General features: G+C 42.3%; 1 protein-coding gene across 1 annotated transcript in view; it reads right to left on the bottom strand.

Annotated features, from left to right (window-relative positions):
- Positions 1–2,265: 2,265 nt before the first annotated feature.
- tp53bp2a (tumor protein p53 binding protein, 2a) overlaps positions 2,266–27,622 on the bottom strand; it is a 28,285-nt gene continuing 2,928 nt past the window's right edge. The window contains exons 3-20 of the mRNA XM_083898115.1: positions 18,604–18,751; positions 17,478–17,591; positions 15,463–15,533; positions 14,486–14,587; positions 13,410–13,584; positions 13,138–13,319; positions 12,878–13,042; positions 11,233–11,280; positions 10,174–10,357; positions 8,302–8,424; positions 8,059–8,180; positions 7,564–7,969; positions 5,730–6,565; positions 4,905–5,042; positions 4,684–4,817; positions 4,431–4,597; positions 4,143–4,342; positions 2,266–3,272 (exon numbers count right to left, since the gene is read on the bottom strand). Of these exons, the coding sequence (XP_083754241.1) occupies positions 3,231–3,272; positions 4,143–4,342; positions 4,431–4,597; positions 4,684–4,817; positions 4,905–5,042; positions 5,730–6,565; positions 7,564–7,969; positions 8,059–8,180; positions 8,302–8,424; positions 10,174–10,357; positions 11,233–11,280; positions 12,878–13,042; positions 13,138–13,319; positions 13,410–13,584; positions 14,486–14,587; positions 15,463–15,533; positions 17,478–17,591; positions 18,604–18,751 (3,357 nt within the window). The 3' untranslated portion in view covers positions 2,266–3,230. The remainder of the gene's footprint in view (positions 3,273–4,142; positions 4,343–4,430; positions 4,598–4,683; positions 4,818–4,904; positions 5,043–5,729; positions 6,566–7,563; positions 7,970–8,058; positions 8,181–8,301; positions 8,425–10,173; positions 10,358–11,232; positions 11,281–12,877; positions 13,043–13,137; positions 13,320–13,409; positions 13,585–14,485; positions 14,588–15,462; positions 15,534–17,477; positions 17,592–18,603; positions 18,752–27,622) is intronic.

Genomic DNA, 27,622 nt, shown 5'->3' with positions numbered 1-27,622 from the left:
CCATTTTGCCCTGATGCACTTTGACAGTGAGCTGACTTTTTTCTCGAAAAAAAAAAGTATCTCGGAATGACTTGAAATTTACCATCATAATAGTCGGCATCGTCCTGAACAAGGATCGGTTGAAAATATTTGCAAACCTCTTAAGAAATAATTTTAAGAAATTTTTGAAATTCAGGAAATTATCCATTTTGCCCTGATGCACTTTGACAGTGAGCTGACTTTCTTCTCAAAAACAAAAAGTATCTCAGAATGACTTGAAATTTACCATCATTATAGTCGACATCTCCCTGAACAAGGATCCGTTGAAAATATTTGCAAACCTCTTATGGAATAATTTTAATGAATTTTTGAAATTCAGGAAATGATCCATTTGCCCTGATGCACTTTGACAGTGAGCTGACTTTCTTTATAAAAACAAAAAGTATCTCGGAATGACTTGAAATTTACCATCATTATAGTCGGCATCTCCCTGAACAAGGATCCGTTGAAAATATTTGCAAACCTCTTATGGAATAATTTTAATTAATTTTTGAAATTCAGGAAATTATCCATTTGCCCTGATGCACTTTGACAGTGAACTGACTTTCTTCTCAAAAACAAAAAGTATCTCGGAATGACTTGAAATTTAAATCGCCAGCAACGACCTATCTGTGGGTCCCGACCCAGTGTTTTTTGAAAGGTAGCGTGTACACGGTACTGCATAGAGGTGAAATACTACTACAGTGTTGTGAGCTGTTATGGTATAATTTAGCAAAAACACTGCAAATAAAACCAGTGCACAGACACAAGTAGGTATAACAAAGTCAGTATTTACTGTAACTGTTCTTCCGTTGTGTCTCAGCTGATAATAATAATAACAACAAGAACAACATGAATGTAGAGAGTGTGGACTCTTGTTGATTCCGCCTGCTGCTCTGCTGCAGAGACTCACACAGTAAACACAGCGTGCTGCAGGACTTCAAACCACACCATTGAAATTCCGGTCATGAGCTGTTTTCATGTTACATGCATCGCGTCGTCGTAAACACAATATATTATTGAAGAGTTTGGACACAGAAGATAAAGATAGCGATAATTTAAAAGCCACAGGTGATAATGGACCAGTCAAAAAGTCAGTCATGGTCTCACTTTTATTTATTTATTAATGATTTATTCTGGAACTCTTCCTCTGGTGGATTCTTATTTGTAAACTGGTGAGGTTCTTTTTTTATTTTGTGTACTTGTCAGGACCAGTCGTCCTCATGTACATAGTAGTACAAAGTACCTCAAAAAGTACCACAAAATGACTTTGGTAGAAGTTAAAGTCATGTTTAATAAGTGTTAGGGGTTAAGGCATTTATGGTTAAATTTAGAGTAAGAGACTAGAGAATATAGAGAATAGATTATGTGTCTGGCTGTGTCGCCTCTAATACAAGAATGTGTGTCATTAGGTTTCATTGGGCGTATGAAATCATACACATATATCATAAAGGTTGGTGGGTTAGTTTCTTATTGAACTGATGCCTTTTACTATAGCACCACCGTGTGGTTGATAATAAAGTTACCAAACTGATTTTTTTTGTCTCGCACTTCATGAGGCAAAGACGGTTTAAGTGTGGTAATATTTGTTTGTTTGTCAAGTTAATTTCATTCATTTAAAAAAATGGAAACAGAAAACTATCTTTTTAACAAAAATAAGAATACTAAAAAAATAAAAAATACACATCACCTATGTACCATTTGGAATATCCAGAATATCCATAAAGGGCCAATGCAACCCATGAAATTTACATTTCCAAAAACATAATTGCAGCTCCTACCTTGTGATTTAAATGTTTTTTTCCTGGCTTTAAATCACTTGGTTTCCTTCATGACTGGCTTATTATTAATAAGCAGATAATACCTCACCTGTTCACTTTTACTTTATCCTTAAAGGGCCAGCACAACCCATAAAATGCTCTTTGGCACTTGTGTGCTTCTTGTATTGTAATGGTAATTTCAAATTCAAATCATATGTAATATCGAAAAATGTGTTTCCAAATCTTGCCATTTATAATTTGCAAACCAATGTCAACCTGTTCTATTATTTTCATATGAATCATATATGAAGTTCATATATTTTAATTAATTTTCAAATCCAATAACTCCAGAAAACAAACATAAACTTAGTACAAAGTATTTTTATTGTAAATGCTTGAAACACTACAGTACATTTCTGATTACAATTATGACCAAGAAAAAAAAATTAGCTAAAGAAAAAAATAACAAAAATAAATACATCTGGATTGACAGAGATATGTGATACGCTGTGTGTTTGGGAATGTTTGAGAACATAAAGTCCATAAAAAAAAAAATCTGTTTTAAAAGAGATGGTTGGACTTTACAATATGAGATGATAATGTCATCTCTTAGCGATTACTAATATAAAAATAAAATAATAATCCAGGTTTCTGGTGGTAGGGTCTTATGACCCTTATGACCTCACTGCACGGTCATGGAATGGCTACGGTGAAAAATAAACATACTGCATGGCATCTCCTTCACGGTCTCCCTTAAGAGTCCATTCTCACAACGATATCATGACTATAGTGGAAATATTTCTAGATCGTGTGACAGAAATTCATGTATTCATGAGACGAGACTGGATTTCTCTGAACGGCGATGACGGAAATGTGTCATCGCTAACCAATCTGAAACTCCACTACTGCAGGTATTTACAGAGACGTGGTGACGATATAAGCAACACCACACACAGATTGTCATGGCAACATTTCAGAAACATCACCATCGTCATCCATTCATTCACCTCATACAATGTTAGAAAATAATGAACAGTTCATTCACAAATGTAAAAAATATCACTTTCTCTGGATAAAAATACTGCGTGTTCCATTTACATCCCAAATGTGTTGAGTTTCTGTCCGTTTAGAAACGGTTTAGATGAGGAGTTCAGACGATTATTACAAAAAAAACAAAAAAACAAGAGAACAACGATGCCCTTAGTGTCGTAAGTATAAAGTACTGCACACCAGTGTGGCCTAGAAAACATAAAGCGTAAAAAAGAAAATCCTTCTGTTGTCGATACAGAAAAGTGCCAGAGAGAGAGAGCTCATAGATGATCCTTCATATTATTTGGTCTGTCCTTTTGTCTCTTCAATTCATCAGTGTCCTTCAGTGTGTGTGTGTGTGCGCGCGTGTGTGTGTGTGTTGTGAGGTGCTGGCAGACTGGAATGTTCAGACATCATTGTGTTTTAAGCCAGACTCCTCTGTCTCGGCTTTATTCTGGGATAGAGCTGTAAGACACAAGAAGAAGACGTGTCAGGATAAAGAAAGTACACACACATACACATACGTATGGTGTGTTTCCATCACGGTACAGTTCGCTTTGACACGGTACGGTTTGGAACGGTAAAGGTACCTTCTAGTGCTGGGCACATCAACGCGATGACGGCGTCACCGTTAGCGCTGGACGTTTAATAAACAGACCGCTCCAATTTGACTGTAGGGGCACTAATGGTGCTAAAGGTAAAGCTAACTGGTAAACAGTGCCTGGACTCTGGTGTTGCGGCACGTAAAGATGGCGTCACGCACGTCTTTTTCCGGTCAGTCGGCACGGAAAAGTGTCATGCGTTGAGTAAAAACGTATCGTGACGTTTCAGCGGCGTGCTGACGACGACTAGCGACATCGAACGCGACGCGACGGACGACGACACAACGGAGCAGCTGGTCATTCTTTCTGCTCGGTTTGTGGCCGTTTGTCCAGCTTTGTATGAGAATAAACGGCGGGAGTTGAAGAAAGACTGGTGTGTTTCCGTCATCCAATCAGGTGACTGTCGTGAGTCTAGCGCCATGGTACCCCAAGGGGAGGGTACTGTTATTTTGGTACTATTCCTCGGTGGAAACACGCCATTATTGCTATTAGTTGTATTAGTTGAAAAACCTCCAAATGACGACGTTATAAAATGTCATGTTCTGTCCACAAACCAATGATATTCTTTTTTTTCTTGATTTGTTTGTTATAAGAAGCAAATAAATCTTCAAACATTCAAAAATCAGAGAAATAATTATGAAGTAAAACTGTTGTAGCCCTAATTATTATTATTATTATTATTATTATTATTATTATAATTATTATTATAATGCCACATTGATGACTGACTCACCCCTAGGAGGTTACGGGGAATGTAGCCCTCCGTGTCGCTCATGCGCGCCCACCACCACTCGATCTCGTCGTCGTCCTCTCTGCGGACGATGGTCATGCAGTCTCCCTCGTCGAATGGCAGCTCGTCGGGGTTCTCGCCGGCGTAATCCCACAGACCGTACACCACGCCTCTGTTCATGATGCCCATCTTCTCTTGAACGCCTGAGATGAATGATTATGACATTTATTTCCAAGCTCTTTATTTAAAACATTTAATTATGATTCAATACTAAAAACAGCTTTCACTGACCATAGAGGAACTGAGAGCACTGGGTGTATCCCTCCTCCATCTCTTCACATTTATCAGCCGCTGTCTGCATGTCACTGTAGGTCATGGCGAACACTGCAGCACCAGACTCCACCAGGAACTTGCACACTTGCACATTGTTGCAGGACGCGGCGCAGTGCAGAGGTGTCCTGTGGGGGTGAAAAAGTACGCTCAGGTTCCTGTAGTAGTTCACACTTTGGAAGTTAGAAGACGTTAGCCGTGAATTTGAACTCACCAGCCGTCGCTGTCCGCAGCATTGACGTTGACGCCGAACTGAACCAGAAACTTGACGATCTCTGTGTGTCCGGCGCAGACCGCGTTGTGCAGCGCCGTGATGCCTTCGTCGTTGGGCAGACTGGGATCCTCCACCTGTGATCGAAGGAATCAAAACTCGTTAAAAATCTTCCCGACAGAGCGAGAGAGAAACGGACATCACAATAAACCTGCATGTCTTACTTCGTAGATGATCCTCTGGACCAGGTCAAACTCTCCCTCCAGAGAGGAGTCCAGCAGCAGAGCCAGAGGGTTAAACCTCACCCTCATGCTGTGGTCGATGCGTTCAGAGCCAGTCTTTCGCAAGTTGGTCCTCTTTCCCTAAACAAACAGTCATTATTATTATAAATCATTTAAAAGCAGCCATGACAACAAGAGGACAGAGGAGAATCGAAGCGTCCACTGTGCAATGTGTTCAATATACGACTGAGAGCCTTGAGGGACTTGTTTGTTCCAGCTCTCAGTGCAGGAACTGAGATAATCCAGTTTACCAGCAAGAGCTCTAAGACAGCGGCAAGTTTGTTTCTCCAAAACCGTGATTATGCAACGTGATTAGGAACAATAACCCTGCACTGGAGTGGATTCAAGTAGGTAAACAGGTCTTAAGGAAGGAAAATGGGGAATAATACAAAACAAAGTTGAAATAAGGCAACTTCCACTCTGCATCCAACCAACGTTTTCCTTTCAAAATGTCAAAAAACATACTTGGAGATACATTGAGAGCTTAACTACAAGAAAATCTAAACTTGCCTCCAAATAAATATGAGAAATTAGGGTGGGTATCGGCTTAGTGTAAGTAGAATAAGGCAGAAACAATAGCCGTACTTGATGAGGATAAATAATTACATAACGTCAGAGCAGGTCACTGCTGTTGGAAAGCAGAATGTTTGCTTAATTAACTCATGAGCTGCCTCCTCACAAACATGAGAGAAGTATCACAGACTATACCTGAATAATATTCAACAATAAAACCACTAAAACATCTACTGTGATTCAGGAGATTCTTACCGGTGGAAGCGTGACCTGACCCGTGACCTCCGGTGCCTTCATGTAAAAGGTGTCCTCTCCAAAACTCTCCTGCTCTGCTCCGCTGGGGTAAGGAGGCGGCGGGTAGGGAGGGAACTCTTCCAGGAAGCTGTCTGGAGGTGGAGGGGGCAAGTTGGGCATCGTGTCCTCCAAGCCAGCAGGGGGCGGCGGTGGTGGGAATATAGCGTCATCTGGCCTGGGAGCAGGGTGGGACGGTGGCGGAGGGGGTATAATGTCCTCAGTCTCTGGGATGGCAGGAGGTGTTTTGATATGTTCGATTGGAACAGGGACAGAGACGATAGGCTCTGGGATGTGAGACGGGGGCTGTCCTCCCTCCAGAGTCTGGCCCATCTCTGACGCCTGGTTCTCTGCACCGCTCTGAACAGATCCCTCCGCTGTCCTCTCTGCTTCACCGGCAAAGGTCGGCGTGGTCGGTGTGGTCACAGTGGTCTCCATCGCCGCCAGTGTGGTCTTCTGATAGAGGAGTTTCTGGATGTTGGGCCCCGCGGGACCCTCTGGCTCGGTGATGGAGCTGCGTTTCTTCAGGGGCCTCGGGGCGTTGTAGAGTTTCTTTCTTAGGGCTTCCAGGTCGCTCTCACTCTGGTGTCTGTACGGGTTGGAAATGAAGGGGAGCAGCTTGGTGGGACTGAGGGGCCGGGGGGTGCGCTCTGTCTCTGGTTGGGGGCCATCGGACGAGCTGGGAGCCACACTGATGGCTCCTGTGTGGTCAACCTCAGATTCTAGGGCAGGGGAACGACGGTCCATGTAAGGGTTCTCTGGATGCGGGGACCCTCCACTGATCACTGGTTTACCATAGACTGTAAACAAAAGACAGAAAGAAACCTTACTTTTACAACACATGTGAAGAGTGAACATTTCATCACAGGTGAATAACCGTGTGTGACCATTTAATATCCGTTACATTCAAAAAACTGTCAAATGAGTTCTGTTTCACTCTGTGTTTCTCAGTATCGCTGTGTTTAGACCTATTGGCGTTCTGTGACATTCCTGCACACAGGAAGTGACTTGTTTTATGCCAAGACAGAGGGAGACAACAGCAACATTGAAAGAAAGTTGAAGTAAAAACACAAAAAAAAACAATATAATAAGTCTGAATGCACAATGACAGAGTGAGATATGGGGTAAAGTGTGAAATCACCTTTGGTACATAAATCAAAAGCAGAAAAGGAAACCTCTTGACTAACAAAACAAAAATTGAATGATGAATCTTAAAAGGAGCTGAATAATCTCTAAACCAATCTTACTCTCAGTGAACTTCTGTGTAACTTAAATCTTACATCACTGACAGATTGACACTGACACTTGAAACTCACCAGCTACCGACCCTGCTGTAATCGTAAAGTATCTTAGCATATATTTATATTTGATAAACTTTTTGGTCTTTCATTGCCTACAGAACACAGGAGCAGCAGGTTTGGCCGCCTGTGAGATATAGATGTAACAGATGGCCTGGTCTTTCTCAGTGCTGCTCCTCTGGGTCAGTGGTGTGTGAATATTTTTATGATCAGTATGCTGAAGAAGAAAACAGCAGCAGCAGCAGCAGCAGCAGGGTAGATTTATGCTACAGTGAATGAACCCTGAGTGAAAGATGCACTACCACTGTGCGACTTTGAGGAGCAGAACTCAAAAAGTACAAGACGGATGTTGATCACATTTTCTCTTGATTTTGGCGGTGATCCAGATATGGATTAGGACTCAGGATTTTATAAGAGTGTGCTGACACTGAGGGAAACTGAGTGTGAACACCGTTTAGACACAAAAAAAAAAAAGACGTTACAAGAAGATTCAGTCTTACCACTGATAAATCCGTTGGAGCGGTTCTGGTTCCTGTTGACGGCACCTTGCAAAGCAACGGGGAAGGGCTTCCCTGAGCCAGATTGCTGTGTGTACATGGAGTATATGGAGCTGGCCGCTAAGGTTTGGGGCTTACTCAGGCTGGCGTCTTTGGAGGAAGGCAGCTCTGGAGTGAATGGCCGTACTGTGGCTGCAGGCGGCGTGTCCTGCTTAGCTGGTAGAGGGAGTGTCTGGCTCTGTATGGGAGTCATAGCGCGGTTCTGGACAGTCTGCGGCTGCTGGCCGTGGGGCTTGGTTTTCGGGAAAGTGCCTGTGTTGAGGCCTGGTTTGCCGTACGGCACAACACCAGGGCCTTTGGGTTTGGTGGGGACTGGAGGAGGAACCTTGCCCGGAGCCTTGGGAGCAGACTGGAAAGATGAGAGGCAGTGTGAGCTCATGTGGTCATTAATAAACCTGACTAGTGATTTTGAAGTGCATTTTTTTTGTTGGCTCTCACCTGAGCGTCCCGGACCAGGTCATCGCTGCTCTGGTTTTTGCGGAGAGAGGTAGTGGGGATCTCTGTTGGCTCAAACATGGAAAATGGACGTACCTTTCTGTCCTTCCTCAGTTCTGTCTCATCTGTTCACAGACACACACATTGACAATCGTCAGTTGGAAGCTTTTTCAGGAAGGGACTGTGGAGATTGCAGAGATACTCCATGTTTCATATGATGTTTGTGTGTCTGTGTACATCTCTTACCCTGTTCTAGGTTAGAGTTGGAGTGAGAGTTCATTCGTGGCAGTGTGGAAGCAGATCCATGACCGTTAGCGTTGGAGTCCGGACCTGAAGAGCCCCAGTCTGCCAATCTGGATGGCTGAATACCTAGGAAATTAATACAAGGAAACAACAGAATTTAAATGTTAGCATTTCGACTTAAGTTGAAATTGGTTTCCTTATCATCAATCCAGATAAACACAAAGTTCACTGAGTCGTGCACTGCAGAGTCACACAAAGCAAAGAAGCCTGGATTTTTGCCTCCATGTTCTTTTAAACAACATGAGTGACTTCTTCTTGCAGTTTGTGCCCTGCAGAGAGGTGTTGCACATCATGTACAAAATAAAACACACGTAAGCTAACGAGACCTGACTGAGTCGGTCAGAATCCACACAGAACGTCAGTTCGACTAAAGGTTTGTTCCAGCTGACCCATTTTGGGCAGCAGATGTGAAGTGAAATCTAATACATGCTTCGTCGAAAGTCCCATAGATTCAATCCAAATGTAATCTGATTATAACTTTCAAAGAGGAAAAACACAAATAAACAGCAGTCACACATGCACACACAAACAAAAGTGTGTACCTTTTCTCTTCGCTCGCAGCTCTTTCAGAGGCTTAAGCAAGAACATGGCTTCTGAGGACGATGCAGTTAAAAGACAAGAAAAAAAAAAAAGAAACAGAGCAGCCTTAGAGCTACAGACCTCCCTTTGCTCCCGTTGGTTGGGTCCAATCAGGGGCCCCCCAGAGGGGCCACACACACACACACACACAACACGCACAACACTCAGGAGCACGATTTGTACGACTCACAATATTCCCGCAGAAGAGGAAATAGGAATGGGGTTTACACCGAGAGCAGATGATTCCTCTGCATCCCCGCCCATCCCTATCTCTCCATAATGCACATCAACTTGGCATGCAGAAATAATTGCATGCAACATCCATGACAGACGGTGGGGAAAAAAACCTGTTCCTCCACTTCCTGTGGGCAGGATTGCTTTAAATAGGAAAACGTTGGCTCATCAGGAGATGATTTTCTTTTGCCGTGACTAATTCAGTGTTTGATCGTAATGTTGCTCTGGTCTGTCATTGTTTGTCCTGATTTTATTACACTGCAAACAGCAGCAGAGAAGTACAGCAACCTCTAGTGTATCAATAACCACTTACGCACACACTAACATAGCTGGTATGAAGAATAGCACAAAGTAAACACACAACTGCAATAAAATGGTTCACTCACAGCAAAACAGATCAGAAAATGTAAAGACTGAGATGTTCAAGCTCAGCAAAACGTGTTCAGGATCTGTATCTTGCTACCTTCTGAGCTCAGAGTGACATCACAACCAGCAGATGTCCCAGACTCCTCTGCTCCTGCTGGAGTCAGGACAGCCTTGTAATATTTCAGTATGGAAACGAAAAACAAACAAAAAAAAGCTCAAAGATGACGTACAATGCTGAGAAAATTGAGATTAAAATGGGACGATATAAACTGTGAGCAGCACGACTCCGTCAGGGCAGACTGGAGAGAAAGAGTGACTCGTCATCATAAAAGATGAGATGGGCTAAATTCAGAGCGAGTAAAGAAGTGATGAAATAGAAGGAATATTGTTGACAGTCGTGTTGGTTTCATTACTGGTTGAATAAATGGATGAATATGGTTCTATGCCGACTGAGCAGTTACAAACTCTAAATGCTGATTAATATATTTTTGTAAAATGACAGCAGGGGCAGAGTTAAGGTCTGTGCTTCCACATCAGGCCCCAGCAGAGATCTGAGTTATGGTCAGGGAGGAAGGGAGTCGAGTTAAAGAGGCGAGGGGAGACTCTTCAGACTGTGATTTGTGTTTGGTTAATCACCTGCGCTGGCTTTGCCGTGTGGGTCGTGGCTCGGTAGGGTGGCGGTGCCGTCAGGGTAGGCTGGTTTTACGAGCAGCTCATGTCTCACTGGGCCTCGGGGCATGGTAGACGACTGTATGTACGGGCCGACCGCTGCCACACGAGATGGTCCCGTCTGCTGTCCGGCTTGGCCATCGGAGGGCTGCTGTAGAGTGGAAACAAAACACAAGAAGCTGTTAGAGCAGGTAAGGTCAGTGAGGAGATATTTTACTCTGGAAAACAAAACTATGGCAGTGACAGACTATCATAGAAATTCTCTCGGCTCTGCATTTGACAAAACTGGTGTTTAATTTCTATGTTTAACAGAGTAGGGAAAACAAATGGATTACAGTTACTGAACAAAAATCCTGCAAATTAATTAGAAACTTGATGAAATCTTGACGTTAGACCACAATAACTTCATTAGAATGACATGCAAGAGGTTGACTTGTGTGGGTTTCTCGATGGTTGATGCCAGTTTTTTTCAATATGATAAATATAACTCTTTAATGATAACAAATAATGCAAAAAAAAATGCTTAACACAAATAACCAGTTACTGAACAATTCTCATGGTCTGTCTCTCCAATCTATATTGTATGTTTTTTGTGAAATTACATACAGTACTTTCAAAAACACACACACACATATATATACATAAATATACATACATACATATATATACACATATATGCATATGTATATACATTCACAATCACATCCACACACATATTTAAACTAAATATGAAATACATGAAACATGGTCGACATCTATGCTACATGCTATAAAGCTTTGAAAACACAACTAACACACTTATTGGTTTAAGTATTCTAAAACTAAGTCTAAGGACACACATTGCTCTCACGACAGCATTATTTGTCCTTTCAAAACAAAATAAACAAAACATGGCTCATTTTACGTGTCAGCTCTAAAGCCTCAAAAAACAAAACAAAACTGATGGGATTATACTCAAATGAAGTCATACTCATAAGATCAGATCAGAGAGGAAACAGTGTTCAGCACTGACACTCGTTTTATTACCTGAAGATGAGTTTCTTTTGAAGCCCTCTCTTTAACAGGAAAGCCATTCTTGAGAAAACAAAAGCACAAACATACAACAACAGTTCAAAAAACAAATAATCTCCCCTTTCACAGTTTTTCCCTGAAATACGTGACTAAGATGGTACGGGATGACTAATCTGGCAGCTATCATGGTCACTCTCTTCAGTCAGTATGGTTCTTTTAAGTGTGTGTTGTGTGATGTCAGCCGGACACTTGCTGTTTGGTAGGAGGAGGAGGAGGAGGAGAGTGCAGCCCTGGATGGAGTGTGTCTTTGTGCCCAATGTGAAAAAGGGCTCACTCATTATGATTCCAGGCAGGGTGTGGGTAAATCACCTCCTCGCTAACTCCTATTCAGGCCTCCATCTCCAAAACACACGCTCGCTTTCTCTGTTCTGTTCCTACTTAATCACATATGTCAACATCAAAATAAATATAGCATCTGTAAAAAAAATAGAATACATAATGACGTGATTTGCTTATTTATCAGTACGTCTTCTGGAAAATGTGTTAAATTACAATTACGAGTGCTGGTTCTCATTGTATGTATGTCATGCTGCTAAGAATGTTTGTTTTGTATGAACAAGACAGACAAGAACAAACATTTGATATTGTATTTTGTGGTACAAAGATAAACACAACGTATTACAATGATTGCAGTTAATTGGGTAAAAGTTAATTTGGGTTGAAAGAGAGAAAGTTAAAGTCGAGGGTGAACGAAACACCTTAAGTGTCTTTTAAAAGGAAAATCAATAAGCTGAACAAACAGGACAGGCAGATTGGAGAACTGTGTAAACAAGCAGAATCTACATGGTAAAATTAAGTGAACCGAAGTAATTCATTGTCCTATTTGGTCCCCCTCAAGTAAACGTCTTAATGTGTCTTCCTCACAGACAGCTCTGCTAACTCTTATTTGCCATCCCATGGCAACCAGTGTTCAAAACAAGCCCTGGAAAATGGAGACAGCGGGAGGAAGACACTCTTCAGCATCCCTACGGCTTTGAACACAGACTGAATTGTTCAACCTGGTGATTTCTAGTATGTGTTCAATCCTGTAATCATGTTTGGAAAAATATTCTATTTAGTATGATGGTTGTTTTTCTTTTCTAAACTGATTTCTTGTTTTCCCTTTTCCTGTTTCACGAGTGCAGCCAGAGCTGATAGCATCTCTCCTGACATTCCTGCTCGTCAGTCTGCACTCATTACTACTAAATGGGAGTGAATATACAGCAGAGTGAAGTGAGAGGGAGTGTTAAAAATCATATGCGAGTAATGATCAATCCCCCATCAGACAGAGAGGGATCAAAGAATGAAAAAAAAAAAAGATAGACAGGTGTCAACTCCTCCAAATGAGATGTCACAGTTATTTCCCACACAGAGGAAGACAAGTTTAAGGAGCCTTACGTTGACATGGGTGCGCTCTGAATGCCGGGGCATCTGTGGCTTTCAGAGGTAAAAGAAAAATACAAACAGCTTTCATCTAAGGCCACTAGGTGGAGCTCTGATCAAAACCATTTCCAACAACAGAGATGAATTTCACAGTCCTAACAAATTGTGATGCCTTTCACAAACACATGAGGGTAATCTGTATGACTTTGTATGAATGTTGTGGTTGTGTCATACTCACAGGCAGGTTTTCTTTTTGCTGAAGCGCCGCCTTCTTCTTCGACAGGCGATCTCGGAGCTCGCTGATCCGTTTGTCCATGGCGGCCACCTCCAGGTTCCTCTTGTTCAGATTCTCTCTCTGGTGCTGCAGCTTGGAGTTCTGATCCTGGTTGAGCTTGTTCCTCAACTGGGAAAAAGAGACAGAGATCGCATAAACTAGAGCTAAAACTAAATGAATGTATTTGTGTTGAATTCCATTAATAAACACGTATTTCTGCGCACTTGTAGCTCCTTGTAGAGGCGGTCGAGTTCAGCCACAGAGCTCTGGTTGTCGTGGAAGTTCTCCATCTTTCCACTTTTGAGTATCTCCAGCTGTCGATTGAGCTCCTCAACCTTGGACGCGGCCATTACGAGTTCCCTCTGCTTCTGCTGGAACAGATTGTTCATCTGCTCGATCTCCTCCACTGGAGAGGACGGAGAAGAGACGATACAGGAAGTGAGAAGTTGCTCTGAATTCAAGTCAAATTAGCTGAAATAATCCTCTTGACACTCACCCAGTTTGCCATTGCTGAGGCGTTTCTGCTCCACCTGGCCCTTGATGGCCCGGACCTTCTTGAGCCGAGCTTCCTGGTTCTCGATGTTCTCTCGGAGGCGATGCAACTTCTCCTGCTCGGACGCCTGCTGTTGCTGACGCTGCTCCTGCTGCTTCAAGTAGCGCAATCGCTGCTCCTGCAGACAAAAGAGAGGAAGCATGAGATCAAAGGTCAGAGACAGTTAAAATCACACCGCTCCATCTTTTTCCTTTACGACCGAGTGTGCTTTCCTCAGCAGCTACTTCCAAGTGTCCTCAGGCAAGACTCAAGGGTTGCGTTTCTGTTTTATCAAATAGAAATTAATTAGATCAAGTCAAATATCTAGCCAAACAGAATCCATATCAGTTTTGGTCTGATACTGCTGCCGGAGCCAAACAGTCTCGTTCTAGGACTCCTCAAGTCATGCGTGCTGATGGAATAGCCTGTTGTTTATCTGACTTATTCGCAGGGTAACACGACTGCTTGAGGTTACATTCCCTGGCATGCCGTCTCACCCTCAGGCAAACAAAGTACTTGGATCTAAATACGTATGTGGCTCACTGACACAGTTTGCAGCCCAAAGGGCAAATTTAGGGTGTGAACCAAAAGAAAGTTACACAAGTAACTTTAGTTATTTAATTAAAGTAGGTCATGAACCTGTTTTCAGCAAAGGGGAATAATTAAATGCCGGAAGAATGCGTAGGAGGGAAAAAATGGTCTGTCAAATGATATTTCTTTGTGTCATCAATATGTTCTCAACAGGAAAGTATGTGTAGTCAACCATAAGTCAACTCACCTGTCTATCCCAAACAAATCCCCTCTGTCTGACTTACACTGTCGGCTTTGTAAAGCTGCTGTAGTACCTTTGTTTTGTGTTCCATCTCCCTGTGTTCCCCCAATTACTTCTCTTTAATCTTCAGTCCACACTCCAGCTCTGGCTTCCACTTTCATCTCCACCACTTTAAACCCTTCACCCCTTATATATCCAACCCTCTCGCCCCCCCCGCCCCCCCAGTCCCCATGCCTCTGCTTTTATCTTGCACTTCATCTTTATGCACCTTGGAAGCGAGGAGCTGTTGTTGAGCCTCAATCTGCTGCTGCTGTCTGGCTGCCATCTCTTGAAGCTCCGCCAGTGTCATGTCCATCCGAGGCGTCGCCACCTGGACAGGGGTGAACAGAAGGACAAAAAGGCATCAGACGTAAGTTCTCATTCATTGTAGTTTATTCCAAATTCTGAGGAAATCATGTGGAAAAGCACCCATGGACACACATTCCTGGTACAGGAACATAAATCTAATAAAAGACTACAAGGGTAGTCACAAAAGCAGAACTAGCTCTGGGCTATCAAAAGTTGTGATGTCAATCAGTACAAGGTGACATGGTTATCGTCTTCATAGTACTGCTGTTATTAAAATGTTCTCATTAATTTGAGATTAGCATTCACACAGTACAGGATGTTTTTAACTGAATTAATTTGCCCTCCTTGGCAAGTCATCATATTGACTTTTGTACCCTACAGTTCAAAAGTTTTGGGTCACAGAAATGTCCTTTTTGAACGAAAAGCACGTTTTTTCAATGAATATAACATAGAGGCCCATATCCAGTGTTCTAAGGGTACATTGTGTTTGCTAATGGCGTTAGAAGGCTATTGGATGATTAGAAAACCCTTGTGCAATGATGTTAGCACAGCTGAAAACAGTTTTGCTGATTCTTTATTTTGAATAAAAATCATTATTTCTAATCTTGTCAATGTCTTGACTATGTTTTCTATTCAGTTTGCAACTCTTTTCATTAATAAAAAGTGTGACTTTTAATGCAAAAAAAAATTGTATAGGTGACCTCAAACTTTTGAACGGTAGTGTACAAAAAGTACAAAAACTGATCAAATAAACATCAAAAACAAACAGGTGTAATTTCATGTGCTGTAAAAAGGGCACTTTTTCCTATCAAGGTTTTGAAAACTAGAGGACAAATGATTTCTGAAATTATACTGCCCTATTTTAAATTCCAGTCAAATCAAAATATAGGCACTTACCCCATTCTCCATCCTCCTGTCTTGGGGGCCCTTCATTCCATTCCTTTTTGGCTCCGAGCCTCTTGATCCAACTGAATAACCAACACAACGGGAGACTCCATTAAACGTCACAAACAGCGACTGCCTCAGGGCAAGAAAAAGCAAACTGAGCAAACGAGTGGCCTTTCCAGACAGCTGTGAAAAATGACTGGAACTTCTTGCCTATTACCGTCTCTGACAACAAAGCAGAAGCTTGTCGGTGTGCGGCTTTCACTGGGCAGCAGAGCAGTGAGTAGATCTCAGGTCCTCTGGGAAACAACTGGGATCAGTGCTCTTTGTGACTTGCAGTAATCTCTGGATTTAAACTAATACATATCCGTCTGTGTATGTGTATATATGAATGCACTTATAACCATACTGTGGCATTTGTCAGCTGACGGGGGCACTCACAATACAGATCCAGATCTTTAAAGGCTTGGCCCATAACCAAAGCCCTTTAGCTTACATAATAGTTTTACACGACCCTTGACATACAGTCGACAATGCTGTGATTCAGTGATACAAAGCAAGAGAGTTAAATTCGGGACAATGTCTTGTTCATAATAATCTGAACAACACAGTGAAACCACCTTTATTAAAATTCCCTGACACAAAAATATGATTCAGATGTGTATTGCAGAGACAGAGCAACAGTGTGGGAAAACAACAGCCGGCTAAGATAACAGGAAAGGAAAGCAGCCATCTAATCCCCGAGCCAGACTCAAGCTGTGAGGGGTAAAATGGCTTAGTTATGCAACTGGGGTCTGAGAGGATAGTGAAAGACCAAAATACTATAGTTTTCTATGTTCCTAGAAAAAAACTGAAAAGTAACTTATGAGGCTTATGACCGTGTAAGACGCCCCGTGTCCAACTTGGTCTACGAGCTAAATAAAGCTTACTCAACGTTTTCAGGCCTGCTAATGTAAAACCATTCCTGGATAATAGTGTCAAGAGTAACATTTGGAACTCTTAAGTCAGAGTTGTGTATGCTCAGGAGTTTACCATGTTGGTGTCAAATACTTTTCTCTGCAGGCAGTCCCTATTCAAACAATGACTTAAGCAAGGGAGCCACTGGAAGTCTGTGCAGTGAATGACAGCGACGTCACTGATCTACTGTGTCTCGCACAACTCTGGTGTTCATACAGGGAGTGAGTGTCTGCTTTATGTTGTACCTAGGCTTCTTTAACCTTTGTAAATCACCGTAAAATATACTTTTAAATTCTCTAAATACTCAAAATAAAGATTTGTTTATTCAGGTACTTTGAAAGTGGTACATGATGTTTGTGACAACTGAAACAGATATAGACATTGAAACTAGTGCTGGACATGTTAGCGGCGGTTAACAGCGTCAACGTTAACGCATGACGTTTCCATGACCACTGAACGGAAAAAAGACGAGTGTGATGCCGCGGCACCAGAGTCCAGGCACCGTTTGCTGCGTCAGCAGTCGAACTGGATCGGTCGGTTTATTAAACGAGAAGAACAGTGCTACAAATAACCAGCATACCTTTGTACTACGTATGTGTGCCCCTGTTTTTAAAGTTTAGCGTTACTTCCAGACTCATTCGACAATCAGGAGTCGCGTGACGTCACCCCTCGAGTCCATGCACCGTTTACCAGTTAGCTCCGTTAGCTGCATTAGCTCCGTTAGCTGCATTAGCTCCGTTAGCGCCGTTAGCATGCCTACAGTCGACCTGGAGCAGTCTTTGTTTATTAAAGGAAAAGAGCAGCGCTACAAATAGCTAGCGTACCTGTGTACTGCGTATGTGTGCCTCTGTTTTTAAAGTTTAGCGTTACTTTAGAGACTCATTTTAACAATCGGGAGTCACGTAAACATGATGTCATGTGCGTCTTTTCCGGTCAGTCTTCATGGAAACGCATCATGCGTTAATGTGCATTAACGTTGCCCAGCGCTAATTGAAACTGTAATGATAAATAGTTTTAGACTATTTCTGTTGTATGTGTGGCTGTGATTCGCTATGGAAATGTACCCTTACCTGACTCCCTGCTAGGGGCTCGGTTGTGACGCAGAAAGAAGCGAACCTCTGCCCTGTGCTGACCCCATCTTTGGAGCACATCGAGCATCCTCTCCCCATCGCCCACAGCTCGTTCTGCACATGGGAGAACATAGGAAAAGAAACATCACCATTTATGAGCGAGACGAGAACAAACACACCCCAGGAAAACATGAATTAGGTTTGGCTAAAAAGGTTAAAAAACCTCAAAGTGCCAGCCTACATTTGAAGCACTGACCTGGACAACCTCGAGTAAAATGACTGTGATGTGTTGACATATTATTTGCCAAACAGCTAATTGTGTATTCCTCAGTAATTACAGGAAAATTAAATCCATTTATTTTAGTCATATCCCGCCAGGACATGTCCTCAAATATTATAACAAACAGTTGATGAGCGTTAAAACAAAATTTGATGACAAATAGTGCATCGTTGTCAGGGAGTCAGCTGGAGCCTGCAGCCGTTAGCAGTCTTTTTTTTCAGACTACTTTTGGAGGTACTCAAACACCATAATTGCCACTTTATTCACTCTTATTGCAGCATCACCATGGAGACGATAGAAAGCCTCGGCTCCTTGAGATGCGATTCTGAATACTAAAAGACGAAATAAGGCGGGCATGAAATCTTATCCTTCCATCACCACCTGAGAGTCTGGGCACTTGTGTTTGTGGCAGGGATTACGGCGCCTACTTCATTTGCATTGGAGATCCAAAGAGATAAACCCTTCAGAAAGAAAATCTGACCACACAGCTGACCTCCACATTATAGCAAACCACAGAGAAAAGCAATTTAGCTCCAGTTAAAGGAAGACGACAAACAAGTGTCTGCACACCGTCTACTGTCTCTGGGGATACGAACATGTTACACAAACAAGACGGCATGCATGTGACTGTAGTTTCCTGGAAATGGCTGCACTGTTATACCGTGTTGTGTTTGCATGTATGCATGTGTATTTTAACCAGAAAGTTCACAGTGCTTTGACAGACCAGGTGAAGGAAATATGAAGCCAAACACAATAAGGACAAGTGTTACACAAGCACTACACACATTAAATAATTATTAATTATGTTCTGCAAGTTGTGTCGATGTTTCACATGTGGTCACTCACCAGATCCACGCCACATCTCAGACAGGTGGCAGTCCATCTCTCCTGGCTCCTTGCACAGGTCCACCACATCCCGGCACATCGTATCCGGGGTAACGGGAACCTCAGTAAAATGCTGGTCATTGTTACTAAGGTAGACTGTAAGGAACATCTGGAGACAACAGAAAGAGAAAGTAAGATTAGATGGGGAAGATAAATAGCAACAAAAGATATAGAACCATGGCGACCTCAGTACGAGCAGAGTGAACACATAATTCTCTATAATTGGTTTCCAGTTTCCACTATTCCTGTGCTTCGGTGTGTGTTTGTGTGAGAGTAATGTGTGTGTGTTTCACTGATAGCAGGATCCATTTCCCAGTCCTCATTCCTCTGTGTCAACAGAGGAATCAGAGGCCAGCTCCCAGAATTCCATTTTCCTCTGTGCCATCCAACTGCTAACTAGTGCTGTCACCACGGTGAGAGATCCCTCACAAACACAATACACACACACACACACACAAACTAGCTTTATACCCCTGCCAAGCACTCTGAAGTAATAGACCACTAAGGACTTGAGAGAAGCTGGATTTGTATGTCGGTGTGCGACTGACAGATGGTAGCGACTGGTTCGGCGCTGCTTGGGAAAGAGAAAAAAGGTCGATCTCAGGGAAGCTGTCACTGACAGAAGTGGAATGTGAAAGGTTTCAGCTGCTGCTGAAAACAAAACAAAAAAACAACCCACCAAAACTGAGCAGAAACTGAGACGTGAAACAGCATCTTTCCAAATGCTCAGTGCTGACATTCCAGTCATACTCCACACTGAAACAAAGGTGGCCACTGTGTTGCTCTCAAGGTTTTAAATTATCTCTGAGCTTTTCCTTGATATTGATATAGAAAAACAGTTTAATAAAAGAAATGTAACTGTGTCAAACTAAAGGTGTCAATTATTCTGACACATTTTACACCTCTACAAAGACTGAAAAACAATATGGTCAATTGTTCAGGCTATAATAACAAAGAGGTGGGGTACAGAAGAACATTAAGTAACTGAATTGTCTTGTTTCAGCCCGAGGTTATAGCTCACTGTTTTCACAGCCGCTTCGATTGTGCCACGAGAGAAAATCAAGATCCTAGACAGACAATCGAGGCGTACGCTGACCTGGAAAATTGACAATTGCTTGAATAGTGTTGTTGTTTGCAGTCTAAACCTCCAGGTTCTACTGCTTTTTCCTGTCCTGGTTGCTGTGGAGTCCTGTGTCTACAGGGGCCACGGCGGGAACATCAGGTCAGCAGGGGTCAAAAGCACAAAGGGCTTGGGGGGGTGATGCGCGTGCAGCAGTGCAGCTGCAGTCATGGTGCAGAAACAAAAGTATTTAGGCTGCTTTTGAAGTATGGGGTACGCCAAGCAAAAGTCCAACAGCCTTAAGATAAGTAGCTTTATCCTCCCCTTTTCTTCTTCAAATGAGTCTTATCGAGCGAGCGGGCATGTGACACGTTTCCTCTGAAAATCTCCTTGGCGACAAACACAATGAGACAGGGTTTGTTATTTTTCCCTTGTTGGTGATGACGAGGTGAAGGTGGAAGTAGTGAGGGGTAGCCGTCTGACTCAGAGGACCTGACTCAACTGGTTTGTTCCATAGGGATGCAAATCAAAAGATCCCCATCAATAGCGCGAATCAGCAGTGAGTCAGCCTTGTCCGTAATCTACAGTGCAGAGAGCTGTAAACAGACATTGCCCCCCATGTTCCTCACTGGCCATAGAAGATGCGATAGCTGTGCGACGGGAAGACCACCCCAGAGCACAGAGATAAACTAAAAACTGCTCCTTTCCTGTCCGCTCATCAGGACAATTTTACTATTTGCAGTTTCAAAACTGGAATCAGTCAACATAAAAAAAAAATGGAACCCTCAGGAAAATCCAATTTAAAGAAAACCTACTCTGGCACCAATTTCATGTAGTCTGCATTTAGCAGCAAGGTTCCAAACACCCATTCATATAACAGTGCAGCAAAGCTGACATCATCACAACTTCCCAGCAATGCAGGACATTCAAATGACCCTGTTCATATTTGTAGAGTGAAAGAGAGACAACAGAGCCATGGGGGGGGAGGAGGGTGAGAAACAAGACAAGAGAGAAGACCCTGATGGGAAAGGAGTATTGGGAGTGGCAGCGCCTGTGCTGAAATCACATTCTCCTCAGCACTAAACTTAATGATCCAGGGCCACAATCACACAATCCGGGCCTCAATCTAGATGAGTTAGCACTCTGCCGCTGACCTTCATCCATCTCATCCCTGCAGTCACTTCCTTATGGTCTAGGACACTGCACACATGTGCTATACATGCACAGTTCATCAAACTAATCCGGTCATTTTTCATAAATCTTACAATCTTAATATCACTTTAGGATCACACGGGTTTAGGTAGAGCGTCATTTGTCAACCGCCTGAATAGACGGAGCAGAAAGTGACATTGAAAATGACAGGTCGAGAACAGTGTGCACAGAAACCAAGCAGTGTTACATATTACTGCAATGTATTCAATACTGTGTCAGGTGACGTTTTCAAGAGGTGGTGATATCTTACTCCATGATACCAGCTTCATCAAGGGGAAACAGACTACCATTTAAACTACTTTCATTAATGCACTTAATCCTAATTTCCAGAATATGTCCAAGCAGGCCCATGTAAGAACATGGCAAAAATTAATTCACAGGAAATACTCAGCGGGCGTTGTGCTCGACCTATGTGACAACCCACGCTCAAACATGCTGGAATCCTTCCCAGTGTTGTCAGTGCATCAGACCCAGACGATCTTCTGCTGGCAAACGCTCAATAATGTCGGGTCTCAATTTTCCAGAGGCCAAAAATGCACCGACTTCATGTTTGAACTTAGCCAGAGTTCATTAGCAGTGAATAAAATGGTGGTGCATGTGCCAATTTGGATCATACATGACAAGGTTTGATGGAAATGTGCTCCACTTGCCGTCAGTCTATCCATCAGAGTGGATGACAAAAGCAACTGCTGAATTGCACCTTCCTTTTGTACTTGAGACAGGGCAAAGCCACGGCCCTGGGGATGGAGAAGGCGACGTGCCTCAGCTACCATTTCTATTAAAGCGATGGATTTCTATTTCCATCTCGACATCGGCTAAGTCAGAGCCGTCTCCCAGGGTTTTGGGGTGTGGTGACAGCTCAGAACTGCAAACTGACAATTATAGACGAGGCAGAGAAATGTGGCCTTTCGTGCTGAAGCCTGCACTTTGGAAAGATATTCTCCGAGCTGAGCAGCTATAAGGCCACTGGGGCTATATTTCAGGGATTAAGTTAATCCGATATATAAAAATATAGCCTTTCAACAGTCTACTGGCGCAGACTTACACTGGCAAGCATAAATTCAATCGCTTGCAGTTGTGTCAAAGCTAATATGCCTTAAAGTTGAAGAGAGATACACCTCAGACTGAACAAGGGTATAGATGTTTCCATTCTTATGAGCAGATTTCACTATTCAGTACATGGTTTAAGTTCATAAAAGCAGATATAAAGCTGCAAAGTCTTAGTGTAGTCAATGGCTTATGCTACCGGATCTCTCCTCTGGACACAAGACAGGTGTGTGCGTGTGAGATGAAAGGCTGTAAAATCAGACAAAAATCAGACACTATAATAAGAACTAAGTGGAGGAGAGTGACTGCAGATGGCAGGGCGCTTATTTGACCTGCTGAAAGACATACAAAAGGAACAAAAATACAAAGAGCTACAGTATGTATAATGTAACAGCTGTTCTGTGTTGTTGTATAGAATTCAATGTTTCTCCTGTATGACCTTAAATAAGCTGCAGCGGTGTTGGGGAGCTCTGGGACTGATAAACTCCCATATATAAGCGATATCAAGGAGACTAATTTGGCTCTTTACTGTGTCGTTTTCACATCTAACCGCTTGTTAAAAGTCAGAGGGGCCTCAAAGCAGGTGAACAGGCTTTTCAAGCCTTTCCAGCGGTTTTGACGGAGCACATGACGAGTTTGAAGATCAACACTGAACACAGAGCCAATTAGAGGAAGGAATGCCGCGTCGGTGCGTCTCGCACTCACACTGAACGTTCAGATAACGAACTTGTGAACTGCAGCAGTGGATATTGTAAGGGTAAAACATTTAAATAAAGTTAGATAAACACTCCTCCTAACAGCAAATCAATCCATGGTCTTCCTTGAACAAGAAGGTTCTCCTTGTGAGGGGTCAATTCTACTGCATCTGTGTCTCAACACCTTTGTCCAAAGGCAATTGGATGGAGTTAAAAGTGATCAAAAGTGTCCACCACTGCAGTTTCCCCATTTCCAAGAATAAGGGAGGGATTGGACTTTAATGGAATTACTCTGCAATATTGGGTTAACTAGCAAATGAAAGCAAAAGCCTGTCACATCGCATTCACATCAATATAACAAACATCCACATCGGTAAGTAATCAGGACTTAATTTGATCAAATTTCCTATACACTACCATTCAAAGAGTTGGGGTCACCTATACAATTGTTTTGTGTTTTCCATTATAACGCACACGTTTATTCATCGAAATAGTTCAAAAATGAATAGAAAACATAGTCAAGACATTGACAAGATTAGAAATAATGATTTGTAACATAATTGCACAAGATTTTTCAAGGGTTTTCTAATGATCCAATAGCCTTCTAACGCCATTAGCAAACACAATGTAGCATTAGAACACTGGAAATGGGCCTCTATATACCTATATTCCATTAAAAAAAAAGACATTTGCAGCTAGAATAGTCGTTTACCACATTAACAATGTATAGAGTGTATTTCTGATTCATTGAATGTTATATTCATTGAAAAAAAACGTGCCTTTCCTTTAAAAATAAGGACATTTCTAATAAGTGCCCCTAAACTTTTGAACGGTAGTGTATAAGTAAAATGGTAAGTTGCAAAGAAACATGTTAAAACTTCTGCTTTTTTTTATAGCTGCGTAATGTGAAATGAAGAACCTGTAAAGCCCTGCATATCATACTGTAGAAGGCCAGATGACAACATTTTGCTGATCAGGGAAAATTCAAAACATGAAAATCAATTATGCTGATCGCTATGGCAGTATAAAAGAAGTGCAAAATATCTGAGACCGTCTTAAACTAAGACCAAATAAACATTGTAGATTATTACACATCAGAAGTTGATGTATAAGTCAAACAAAATTCTGACTCGATACCTTGAAATTTACTGCCACCGCTTCACGATATAATCTGATAAAGAGGAGAAATGGGAAAGTAGACCATGTGAGGCCAACAGATGACAACAGGGGACAGACACAGTATCTTTGGGGGGGGGGGGGGTCACACCTTCAGGCCATGCCTTTTCAATTACAGGTATTGCTGTGGTCAGCGAATGATTTAACTAGGTCTCGTTGAGTTGAGTCACCTCTGAGTCCGAGTAGAGTACACATTTTTAAGACACTGCAGCAGCAGAACAGCTTCAAGAGTTGACACAGTTCCAGTGAAGCAGTCCTTCAAACAGACGAGGCAGCAGAAACCTCCCTGGTGGTTTAATACATTATTCCTGTACCTCTCTCATTTACTCTCTCTTCCAAAGCGTTGCAAAAGGTCAGTCGTAACAAGCGGCAGAATGCACAGGGAATCAGAATTCACTCATTCAGCTGCAGCACTAACATTTGGAGGAAATAAAACAACAAAACAAGCAGCTTTAACTACAACACTGAAGCTGCAGCTAGCTGTGACTCCAAGATTAGGACAACCCCCCCCCCCCCCGTCTGCATTGCAGTACTTAGCCTATCACTTCTTAATCTGGCACTCTTGCGATACTCTTCCGTTCCTGCATGATGAGATGGTACATGGTGTTTATCTGAGAGATAAGCGAAATGGGAGTCAAAAATTACTGGGAGAGGACGCATCCTTTTTTTTTTCCTGAGCCCACATGATGGGTGGATGAAGCTGTCCAGAAAAACAACAAGGCGACGACGGCATTTGGAAGATAACGAGCGCTGAATTCAATTAAAAATAAATGCCTTCAACTGCTCTAAAAATAAGCGACCGAGACACAAAACTGTGAAAATGGTTTGCGAAACAATTTCTCGCAGTACGACAGGAGAGAAGTTAATTTAGTCATATGCAAATGTGTCTGTAAATGGATGAAGTTACAGTGCAGGAACATAAAATAAAATAGATTTTGGACCAATAGAATGCATCGGGTCTAAATTTAGTCCCTTTTCAATAGTTTGTCCTCCCACAAAAAGTCTGTGAACAGAGTTATTACTCACCCAGCAGTAAGGACAAGTTGAACGTGGCATCAAAAATGAACAGTTAGGTTTCTGGCAAAAGAACATTGCTTTTAGTAACTTACTAGAGCTGCAACTAACGTTTCTTTTCGTAATCGATGAATCGTTTGGTCTATCAAAGGTCAGAAAATGTTAAAAAACTTTAATCAGTGTTTGTCAAACCTGGAAATGACGATGTCGAGCAAAGAAATGAAGAAAATATTCACATTGAAGAAGCTTAAACAATCAGAAATCTTGTTTTAATCATGAAAAAGGCTACAAACCGATTATCGATAATATAAAAAGTTGACGATTAATTTAGTAATTGATTAACTAGAAAAGCACTGGGAGAGCGCAGACCTCCGCCAAGGCAGCTCATATAACCCCCCCACACAGACGGATCACATCCAAAATTTGAATCAATTGTCCCTGGTCCCATTGCTGACATTTCCTGAAAATGTCATCCAAATCCGTCCGTGACTTTTCGAGTTTTGACAGACAGACAAACGAAAACATATACCTCCTTGGTGGAGGTCAATAATCGATTAATCGTTTCAGCTCTAACTAGAACCAAGTGTGACAGTTTGATCCAACTATAAACACTGTCAGACAACTCACTGGTACAGAACTTGAGCACAAACGTTCTGACAAACCAACACAATTTAGTCCTAAAGGGCTCCTCTTTTCCTACGAGATTGAGTCCCTGACCACACTGACCATGCGTGAAACCAAGACAGGATTCGTCTTTTTTGAATTTGGATGCATAGTTGTCGTCACTGGGTCTTTCTGGAACGTCAGTGTGTCAGTCCACTTTTCACAAATGCAGTTTTTCTAAGATGGGTAAGCCGACACCTGCTCAGGAGACTGTGGCGTGCCTCCATACAGAAACCAGGCTAATGTTATGCTGCTATTGTGGCATTAGTGCACAGCCTGTGTGTGTTCACAGGGGCATTATTCACAGAGTCAGCTAAGCTTTAAGTTTCCACCATTAAGCTCTTTCTTTTTAAACCTAAGCAAACATTTCTTGCTCTAAATCACTGATGACACTGTTACAGTATTCCATTTCACTAACCCGCCACTTTATTAGCTACGTGTGTTCATCTGATTCTTCTGCAAACATCAAATCAGCCGAGTTTTATGCAAGCAACTTAATACACTGCAGCATGAGGAGATGATAGAAGACGACCCAGCATCAGAACAGGTGAAACACAGCACGGTCTTGGTTTTCTAAGAAAAATTCCTTGCTGATATCAGAGATAAGAGAATGGCCAGACTAGTCTGAGATGACAGAAGGATAACAGGAACTCAAACAACCACTCTTTACACAGAACACAGAAATCATCGTTTTCTGGACCAAACAACTTCTCAATTAATCAAGAAAACAACCGGCAGATTAATCGGCTAAGAAGTTGCAGCCCAGATGCAGCAATACATTTTAGTTCTTCCTCTTCATCAGACAAAAGTCAAAACATTGTCATCATCTGTCCTTGGCTTTCCCTTGCTTACGTAACCACCACATACTCTCCCACAGAGTAAACACAAGGGCTGTCGTGGCCACAGATAAAGCCTACTCAGGTTTCTGTTGACACACAGCAAAACCAAGCTTCCCAGAGCATCACCGCATATTTCCCACCGTCATAACACGGCCACAATGTTCTGGCAACTGACTGTGAGACTGTACGACTTGTGTGGTCAGTGAACACAAAAGTTTAAAAAAAAAAAAAAAAAAAAAAAAAAGGCAGGGTCGGGCACAAAAATGATCTGTTTGGAAATCTACACAGCAAGCAAGTCATATCATGGGAGAGGAATGAGGAAGTGACAGTGGATTCATGTCTGCAACATTTGAATGCAGGCTTGTGCAGAAATACTTCTTGACTGATGCTCAGTCTTTCGACCAACTTTAAAACGACCAAGTATAACAAAAAAACATTATTTAATAACCTCTCAAATGATTCAGACTAAATATTCTGGCATTCGTGAGCATCTGCAGGACAAAGAGTGGTTTCAGTAATGACAAAAGCCATGGGGAAAATGACTTCTACTGTTGCTATGGTTGAATTACCGTAGAGCACCTCTTATCAGGACGCTGCCACAGCACAGGCACACAATTCACAATATGCTCTCTCCACAACAAGTTGTTTAAGTCCTTGCAGCTCATTGTGTTCAGAAAACAGTGACCCCCTATTTACCATACCCAGGCAGCAATTACGACACTACATTCTCACTACCCCCACGAGCCCCTGCCCCGTACGAGCAGGGTCACGGGCTATGAGAGCAATCTCTAAAGACAATAACTCACATTAGACATGACCAGATGGAGGCCATTTTGTGCTTTTATCAGGCAAGTAGCAGGAGCTGTATCTCAGTCAAACACACCGTTCTCAGGTTAGGGTCACAGAGGTCTCATGTGGTCTAAAAAGACAATGGATCTTGTATAACACCATGCACGACTGACTATTTATACTGTTGTCATTTAGGAACTGGCTCTGTGACAATGAATGACAGGTATGTTACAGTAGTAGAGTGAGGTCACACACCGGACAGGAGTCGCACTGACTCCACTGTTGAGAAAATGAATGATGGAGCTGCTGTAGTAGAAGCACAGGTCTGCACAACAGTTGTAGAACCTGTACGAATACCTGAGTTACAACAAAGATGGGAAAGATTTGGAAATAAACCGAAAGGGTGGGCTAAAAAAAAAAAGCAAACACGTATTACTACTATGCGATTATTCAAATGATGAAGTTTTAAAAGGCCTGCGATTATT

Source organism: Microchirus variegatus (assembly GCF_963457635.1).
Source record: "Microchirus variegatus genome assembly, chromosome: 11".
Taxonomy (NCBI): Eukaryota; Metazoa; Chordata; class Actinopteri; order Pleuronectiformes; family Soleidae; genus Microchirus; species Microchirus variegatus.
Note: the sequence above shows the minus strand (reverse complement) of the source record. Positions and strands in the feature narration are given on the sequence as shown.